General features: G+C 35.4%; 1 protein-coding gene across 1 annotated transcript in view; it reads left to right on the top strand.

The window, feature by feature from the left end:
- The window catches only part of LOC121422945 (transmembrane protein 220-like), an 11,775-nt gene extending 10,223 nt beyond the window's left edge, over positions 1–1,552 (top strand). Inside the window, exon 7 of the mRNA XM_041618187.1 lies at positions 78–1,552. Within this exon, the coding sequence (XP_041474121.1) occupies positions 78–201 (124 nt within the window). The 3' untranslated portion in view covers positions 202–1,552. The remainder of the gene's footprint in view (positions 1–77) is intronic.
- Positions 1,553–10,125: the final 8,573 nt, after the last annotated feature.

The raw sequence follows: 10,125 nt of genomic DNA, 5'->3' as shown, positions 1-10,125 counted from the left end.
TATTATTACAAGAAAGTCTTTAATGTACATAAATTTTAAGACTTATCGTTTTTCTTTTAATTTCTGTCTTATTGCAGTGGTACATCAACAGGGCAGATCAGCGTGGTTATGTGGCTAACACTCATCATAAGTCTAATGCCGATTGTTTTCTGGGGGATGTGCTGCTTCTCGCGGTTCAACCATTGCATGGATATGTGGTGACTAGTCCCTTCCTCTTGGTCAGGTTAGATACCCAGCCACTGAGACCAAGAACTATTCCTCATTATCCCATCATGAGGGTTATGATGCAACTATCAGACCTTCCACTGCAGTATTCTTGGACAATGTTCATCATGTATTTGTATATATTTGAAATTGGACGTGCAGCATCCATTTGGGATTCGGCTACACATCGTAATTACGAAACATGTAAATTGCCCATACCTCGATGTTCGTTAATCCGAAAACGTAAAAGGGTCTGTTAATCCGAACATTTGTGGCGTTATTCCGAAGGTTCGTTATACTGAAGGTTCGATAGTCTGAAAACGAAATAAGGTTCAATGTTTCGAAGGTTCATTAGTCCGAAAACGAAATGAGGTTCATTGTTCCGATAGTTCGTTAATCCGAAAACGAAATAAGGTTCGTTGTTCCGAAGGTTCGTTAGTCCAAAAACGAAATAAGGTTCGTTAATCATTACGTTTTCGGATTAACGAACCTTCGGAATTACGAACCTCACTTTGTTTTCGGACTAAAGAACCTTCAGAATTACGAACCTTCGGAAATACGAACTTTCGGAATAACGAACCTTCGGAATTACGAATGTATGCGTTGGAATTCAGTCTTGAATAGTTCGGATCCCGCGTTGGATACATTGCACAGCAAGAAGGGCCAGTGCTACTAGGCCATCTGGAGTTCTATTCTCTAGAAGAAGTGGATAGACTGTTACATGGTCAACTCGACTCCATACGACAGGTGGTATCATTCTCTTCATCATAACCCCCTCTTTTTCGCAAGCAGACACACAAAGTCATGGTGACTCTCATTAAAGTGTGTTGAAAGAAACCTGTTTGCATTTTGATTGTAATTTTCAATGGAAATTGATTTTAGTAGAGCTAGTTATTTTAGAGTTTAATTTTGACTGACGTATGATTGATTTTTGGGACATAACGTTGACTTGTAATTTCTTGCAACATCCCTTACAGTTTGAATATTATGCTACTTATAGTTAGAAAATTGATTCCACCACGTTTCAATTCGCTTAACCATTTGTGAAAATCTGACATTTTTCAAGAAGACGACAAGAATATTAAAAAGCTGTGGATATAAAAAAAATGAGATTGTCAAATCTATGCAAAACAACCAAATTGTTAAATATGCCAAGCAGGTCTAAAAGATATTACCGGTATATACAGAATAGTTTCTTAATTATCATGGACTAAAATGAAGGCTAATTTTGAAGTTTGAAAATAACAGCATACACAAGGAATCATGATATATTAGATGATTCAGTGCTGAACAGGTAAATTGTTTTAAAATTTAAAATATATTGAAAATTAAAAATATATTGAAAATTTTATAATGGTCTTATGATTATGTTGATACATCGCAGTAACACAATTTTCCCAAAATGTTGATTATGTAAAGTTAATCACTATTCATTAACCACAAATGGTGCTCTATATTGCTTTAAACCATGTTTAAATCAACTCGGGATTTTGTAAGTTGGTACCGAAATGCCTATGTTCAAACAATGATGAAAAAATTTTTACTTGCTTCTTCCTTGCTCTTAAGTACTTGCAGCTCGTAATAAACATATATTATGAATTTTCAGACATGATGTATCGTGTTAGCAGCGATATTTTGCTGGCGATAATCAAATATTGACCAGCACTGTTTACAAGTGACATGATTCTGACAACAAAGTTCTCAAAGTGATTTGCCGGTAAGATAGTTGTCAAGTATATTTATGTATTGTTTTAGGATCACTTGTAACGACTTGCATGCACCTGGCCCAAAAGTTGATTGAATTAAAGTTTGAACCTTTATAGGTAAACGTAAGGCGTAGACATAGACTGTCAAAGATAAACTTCCTGTGTGAATTTCAGCATTTGTTTACCAGACTTGATAAACTGGTAATAAAGCAAAATAAAATATTGTGGGTTTTTTTACCAGATGCCAAAGAATGACTGATTATATTATAAGACCAAAATGGCATTAAGATGAAGTTGAAAGTAAACCAAATTGTTTGATGCTATGATAGGCTTATCTTGGACATTATTTATTAAACCAAACATTTAATTGCACACACCATTGAAATGCTTAATTTTGCCATCCACCTGCAGTATTCTAGGAAAAAAATAATCTACTAAGGATTCATTTAGATAAGTTAGATATTCCCATCTTTTTCTTTGCATTTCTTGAAAAATAAATCAATTAAGATTATTCTTTGATTGAAGTATTCTCCCAGAGTAATCTTCACAGGGTAAATACATTGACAGCAGGGTATTCTGAAAATATACACTTTTACATTTAAAGTTAAAGGACAAGTCCACCCCAACAAAATGTTGATTTGAAAAAAAAAAAGAAAAATCCAACAAGCAAAACACTGAAAATTTCATCAAAATTGGATGTAAAATAAGAAAGTTATGACATTTTAAAGTCTCGCTTGATTTCACAAAACAGTAATATGCACATCCTGGTCGGGATGCAAATTGGCAGACTGATGACGTCACCCACTCACTATTTCTTTTGTATTTTATTATATGAAATATTCTAATTTTCTCCTCGTCAAGTGAAAAGAAGTTTTATTTCTCCCTGAACATGTGGAATTACCATCATTTTAACAGTTTATGGTTATGTCATAGAGCTATTAGCTCTATGGTTATGTTAAGGCGCTGTCACACCTTGGCGTTTTAGACAGCGTATGCCCGACGTATCAAAATTTCTCTAAAACGTCGGCATACGCTGAACTTTGTTGTTGTTTTTTTCAACTCTGGGCGTATACTTAGCGTATTCATAACGAGTTGGACGTACACATAACGTATTAGTAACTTATATCGAACGCTTCGTTAACTTATAAGTAACGTATTCCAACGAATGCTTAGCGTATTGCTGGCGTACACAACTTATGCCCTACGATAGCCTAACGTAAGGCGCTGTCACACCTTGGCGTTTTAGACAGCGTATGCCCGACGTATGAGGAATTTGGCGAATACGCTGGCGTACGTCGAATACGTTACGGGTAAGTTTTGCATACGTTGAGAGTACGCTAAAACACGCTGGTATACGTCGTCATACGGCGAGGTCGTCGAAAAATTTTGTGCAAGCACAAAATTTTTCGACGTATGCCAGCGTATGGCTCATACGTCCCGCATACGCCATGTACGCGGGCCATAAGTTGTAGGCAAGTTACGCGATCGTTGATACACGTTGACACACGTTACTCGTAAGTTACTCATAAGTCGATGTACGTCGAGATAATGTCCAGCGTACCCTAAAACTTACTTCTAACCTATGAGTAACGTGCTTTGAACGTATGTGTAACTTAACTCCAACGTATATTGACGTATGAAGACGTGCTCCGGATGACAACAAAACTTACTGAACGTGTTTATAACTTACAGCTACCGTATAATGGCATATTGACAACGTTTATAGGAATTGGTATACAAAGCTGGGGTTCACAGGAGTTTTCTTCGGCATGGCGGTGGTGTTGATACGGTGATGTATCGTGCGGTTATGATTTGAATAGTCGAGGGCAGCCTTTTTATAGGCTATGACACGTGTTCGTCAGCGATACGCTGCCGCGCGCGGTACCTGTAAGTTATAAACACGTTCAGTATTGTTTTGTGGTCGTCCGAGCACGTCTTCATGCGTCAATATACGTTGGAGTTAAGTTACACATACGTTCAAAGCACGTTATAGGTTAGAATTAAGTTTTAGGGTACGCTGGACATTATCTCGACGTACATCGACTTATGAGTAACTTACGAGTAACGCGTGTCAACGTGTATCAACGATCGCGTAACTTGCCTACAACTTATGACCCGCGTATGCGGGACGTATGAGCCATACGTTGGCATACGTCGAAAAATTTTGTGCTTGCACAAAATTTTTCGACGACCTCGCCGCATGACGGCGTATACCAGCGTGTTTTAGCGTATTCTCAACGTATGCAAAACTTACCCGTAACGTATTCGACGTACGCCAGCGTATTCGCCAAATTCCTCATACGTCGGACATACATGTACGCTGTCTAAAACGCCAAGGTGTGACAGCGCCTTTAAGTTGGTCCTTATTGTCAAATCTGTAAAAATTGAAATATTGTATTATTCAAACAATAAAAACAAAAGAAATAGTGAGTGATGGACATCATAGACTCTCCCATTTGCATATTGCTGAGTTGTGCATTTAACTGTTTTATGAAAAATAAGCGAAACAGTAAAAATGTCATAACTTTCTTGTTTTACATCCAATTTCGATGAAATTTGCAGCATTATGTTTGTTTTATTTTTCTCTATCAATTCAAATCATTTGTTACGTATATTTTGATATTTGTTTTAAAAGTGGAATCAATAAATGAATCAATCAATCAAATCAGCATTTTTCTGGGGTGGACTTGACCTTTAAAACCAGACTTAATTTGGTTCTGTGAGAATTACTTATAACCTGGCCAGTTTCCTGACCCATCATGCTAGTGTAGTCTAGTAATATAGACCCACTTGAATGATAACATGCTAATTAACTGATCAATACATTTATACCGCAGTAGTTATAGTAGAACAATTACCCTTCCTCTCCAAACATTTTAGTTTCTCTATACAAATACAATTATAGTTCAATTTATTATCTGTAGTATTAGTAGATATCTGAAAACGTATATTTTAGGACTATGTATTTTAACACACAGTCATTGAGAGACCATACACAGTTCACTCCCCCTTTAAGATTGAGGAATGATTGATTTTATTACCAATATAATGGCAACATGCAAGTTAAAACCAAGATATAGAGTGTCGGATGATGAGAGAGTAGAGTACCCCCCCCCCTTGGAATATCATCACAGAGATGATAGCAGTTGATTACATCCATCCAGGTTATGGGGGGGGGGGTAGAAAAAGTACTAGTTGTTAATGGAAGTCATGGGTGCTGTATACTAGTATTACTTGGCACACTGTAATACTATATAGAGTACATATAGCCATGTTGTCAAAATATACAGATATGTTGGGAACCACTGCTTTGTGTTAATTATGTTTTCAGCATCTATTATCAATGAAGATGGAAATTAATATACTACCATCATCTTTAATTCCAGGTATGCGTATATATGTAATGTATTTATTTAAGACTGTCTGGTCGCAGATGCATAGCTCTAGCAAGAAAGAAAATCCAGTTGAGCAAAACTACGCCTCAACCATATGTCAACTAGCACTCATTATGTGTGTCTTTCACTGTGTCAAGTCAAGAATGATTGTAACTAATATTGAATCATTTATTCATTGCAGAGATGCCTGTCTTATGATCAGGTTTTCATATTTGTTACTTCAGATATTGGTTTTGGGATTGAGATCATATAGGTTATTTTCTTAAAAGCATGAACAAGTGGGACATACAATTATCCTATTTCGAATGAGTAGGGGTAATCCATACTAAAGATATCCCTGCTCGAATGAGAAATGAATATTGTAGTATATGTACAAAAGGTGGGAACATGACCAGTTGAGAACATAATTGGCTATAATTAGAGCAAAGGGGTTGCTGGGTTTGAGCTCTGACAGTATATTTTTTCCTTGTACACAATCTCCACACTTGATGATACAAGGCCTGTTGATTGATTGGCTTTTTGATTAGGCAGCATTAGTCTTGTTCTTTATACTCCTTTTTTATACAACTCTATCATATACACAAATCACATGTTTTCTGTGAATGCATGTGAAATAATGGTTCAGTACTATACTTGATTACTGAGCATAATTGCATGCACTTTACCTATAAAACTCATTCACTCTCGTGATTATGAATACAGTATGTGAATACTTGAGGAATTATATTTGCACATTAGGAGTATCACATGTCAGGGTAATTATTCTTATACATTGTATTTCTTTTCAGGAGAACAGTATGCCATTGTGTTGGTATGATGTTATTCACTTGGTATTGTTAAATCTTTAAAAAAAAAAGATCCAAAATATAAATTTAGGTAATCCAACGTTGTCAATAAATGTGTTCTGACTTGTGTTCATAATGATTTCATGAATAAAAAACTAAAATGATGAATACATGACAAAGTTTGAAAGCACTATCAGCCCCAAACTGGTTGCTACTTGACTACAAAAAATACTACTTGATTATTGATTTTTTATAGGGTTTTATGTGTTACCTGCACAGTTGTAATTATGTTTCATGTATGGTCATTGTGATAGGATGAATGTGATGCTGATATATGATAAGATGTTTTTTTTAAACTAATGAAGATGAAAACTAGGGCTGGTCCCTTTTTCATTTGATTTCTTATTTGCAACCAGTGGAGTCAAGCTTGTGGCTGTGAAATTAGTTGTAAAATTTGTATTTATTATGAAATTTGTAGATTATATCTTGTCAAAATATGGTTTATTACAGTGACGGACCGTGACTGGAGGAGACAAAACATTGGAGGGGCACAACATTGTTCACAAACAATACAGTGCCCCTCCAATCTTTGTCTCATCCCGGTCACGGTCCGCCACTGATCGATTATATTTATAATTGCATTTATTATAAAATGCAATTAATCAACTTTTATTCAAAAGGGTACAGAACAGTGAAAGTATCATTTGAAAAAGCTTGAATAAGTTTGGCTTTGAGTTTTTTTGAATTCATTATTTGAAAAAGTTGAAAAAAATATGAACTTTGTGATTTCAACCATTGCTACTTCTCTATCCTCATCCATCCAAAGCCCCCTTTTTCTCTCTCCCTCTCTCTCACTCTGTCACACACACACCATTTTTACACACCACCCGCTCACTCTTTCATTTTCTCCTAGATTCAGAATGGATAAATATCTATTTCCACTTTTTATATGACGGTACACTGAAGGGTTTGTTTATTTTGTTTATTGCCATTTTTGTAGAATGAAAATTAATGAAAGTTACTGATTATTCTGATTATACATGTATATTTACTTAGTAATATTGCAGGCCAAGGGGTAGTATTATATGTTTCCATGATTGAAAATCACACAGTATTTGAAATATATCTATACAGTATGCATATGAGCAGTATAATTAAAGGGGAATCCAACCCAAATAAAAACTTGTTTTTATAAGGAAAATCAGACAAGTTGATAGGTGAAAGTTTGAACAATATTAGACAAACAACAAGAAAGTTATGAATTTTTAAAAGTTGTAAATATTGGTAATCACTATACCCATGGAGATTTCAAATGGGCCGCATATGGGATGTCATAGTGATGTAAGGCAAGGACTACTCTTCCATGTACTCCAATACATTTTATGGCTAAAATGTCATTTTTCCCAAAAGTTTTATTTTAAATTATATTTTTCTTTCATGAGGACATAAAACAATATACTACATGGGTTATATTTAGATTACTGCCCCAGGTGAATGGGTACTTATGAGAAAACCACAAATCCCTGATAATAAAGTACATGGCCTATGGGAAAGTTGTCCTTGCCCCTAGTCATAATTTACTTACCCAGTTGCCAATTTGAAATCTACATAGTATTAGTGATCTCAATTTTTAAGCAGCTATAACTTTCTTATTGCTTGTCCAATTTCTTTCAAACTTTCACCATTCTGTTTTATTAATTTTTCTCCTTCCCAACACAACATTTTATGGCCAAGGCTGGATTCCTCTTTAATGATTAATTACCAAAGTAAGTTTTTTTTCTAATTCTTCAGGATTTGTTCCAATCCCACCTGAGCATGAGCATTATTTGGCAAGATGTCATTTTGACAATTTGCTTCTCTCCACCCAGGTGTTGAATGGTGACCTAGTAGGATAAGGAAAGTGTATAGTGTTCTTGATAATTTGTGTTTGTTCTCTCTTGTTCGAGTCTTCCCCGAGGAAGTAGGCGCACAGCTTCAATATGTGCATGGCCATATGCTGAGGGGGGGTAAAAAAAATTTGAAAACTTGCATTTTTTACTGATTATAAAAAAAATTATGCACAAAATTCTTCAATTTCAATTCACAAAATGCATCTCTTCCTCATTTTCAAATTTGTTTTCCTGCAAAAAAAAGTTTACACGTCCTGACCCCCCCCCCCAAAAAAAAAAATACTAATGAAAGTAATTTCTGCTTATGGCCATGAATATGTGAAGGCAATTAAGTCAGAGCTTGATGACCAGGGTAATAATACAGCACTTAAAATAATCATCCTTGGGAGCATTTCGTCAACATTTTTCATCTGATAGATCCGACAATTTTCTTGATTTTGATTAGCTGAAAAGCAATGTTGCTATGATCATTGTTGGATAAAACAGGTTTGTTCAATTCATGGAGTATTAAAAAATGATGATTGTTGTGATTATTATTTTTATACATGAAAAATAACTATGATTACAATTGGCAAATGATGTAAAGGAAGTTAATGGCAATTGATTGTACTACCATAATATTCATTTGTTAGGGATTATTTTTAGAATATGGGATGGTTTTCATCTGTGTCAAAAATGTGTTCTGTCAAAAAGATTTTAATTGTCATTTCTATTTTGATGATTTTATTTTTTTTTGCCATATTGTATCAGTGCAAGCAAGAGGATTCATTAAAAATAATGTAAATAATACAGAATGTCTTACTCATTACTCTTTATCAGAATCTTAACCCTATCTAGGCCGGGGGGCCTCGGAGGCCTCCCCTCAACGAATCGCGCGATATTTTTGCCGCATGAAATTTTTTGACCCCGTCGCTCGCCGACTTTTTACTTTCAAGTCTTGCGCAACTTTTGAGACCAATTTTGCATCACCCAGGTACCTGGTTCTGAAATTACTCAACATTATGTAAGTGCATGTCTTGGTACTTGGTAGGAATCCTCCAAAAGACGCCATAAAGGTGTTTAAACTGTCAGACCAAAACTTGCTAAAAAATGTGGTTTTGTGTACGAAGTCAATGCAAATTGTGTTTTCAACCAAAATTCATAAATGTATGATTATTTTTTTAGTTTTGCTGGTCTAAATGTATTTATTTTGTGCTTTTTATGATCTCAGAAGAGTCCCCAACAAATTTCATTGAAAAAAAATGAAAAACAAAAGGTAAAAAAAACAAAGAAATACATAAGAAATTGCAAAAAACAATATAATACATAAGAAAACTATTTGATATCACATTTTTTTTCATGTGCACTTGCTAAGAACACCACAAAGAGTTTCTATACCAAAAATTAGTACTTTTTTAGCATTATATAGGGAGTTAGAGGAAAAAGTGTGATTTCGCATACTAATTATGCATTAATTAGCATAATCACTTAGTAGCAATTCTCATGAAATAAATTACTGTTCAATTTTGTAGAGTATGTCCCAGGCAACCCGCGTGCCAATTTTTGGCGCGATCGCGCAGTCGATGGCCAAGATCTCAAGGGGAGGGGGGCCTAGAAGGCCTCCCCCCCCCCCCCGCTTTATGAACTCCCAAAATACCCCAGCCTAGATAGGTATGGTGCTCTGGGAAAATTTGTTGAGTAGTGTCAAACAGCTTCATGAACTTATCAAACCTCTCAGAAATGTATTTTGTTACTTGGGGGGAAAATGCAACTCCAGCAGTCCAAAAATGATAGTTTGCGCACCTTGTTAGTTGATATATTTTTGTTGTTTAATTTTACTGCACATCCTTCCCATGCCACCCTTGAATGTTGTGAAGTATTTTCATTTACAACACACAAAATCTCTAAGGATACTTTCTTTTTTATTCTCCTCGCCCTCTTTTCTCTCCCTCTTGATCTTGTTCTTTTTTCCTCTTATTTTTTGCAGACCCCACTCCGATCAAGTGGCGCCTGAGGTAATTTCCCTTTGTCCCCTGCCCCTTTCTTTTCTTCCCTCTTTTGTTTATTACTCTTCTATATTCTTTTCTTTGCTCTCTTACCTTGGCAAGATGTGGCATATATGCTATTTCCACCTCTATTCACTTTGTACACAAGTGCGCGGATTACA

This window comes from Lytechinus variegatus, chromosome 10, assembly GCF_018143015.1.
Source record: "Lytechinus variegatus isolate NC3 chromosome 10, Lvar_3.0, whole genome shotgun sequence".
Taxonomy (NCBI): domain Eukaryota; kingdom Metazoa; phylum Echinodermata; class Echinoidea; order Temnopleuroida; family Toxopneustidae; genus Lytechinus; species Lytechinus variegatus.
The sequence above is the reverse complement of the archived record's forward strand: the minus strand, read 5'-3'. Positions and strand labels throughout refer to the sequence as shown.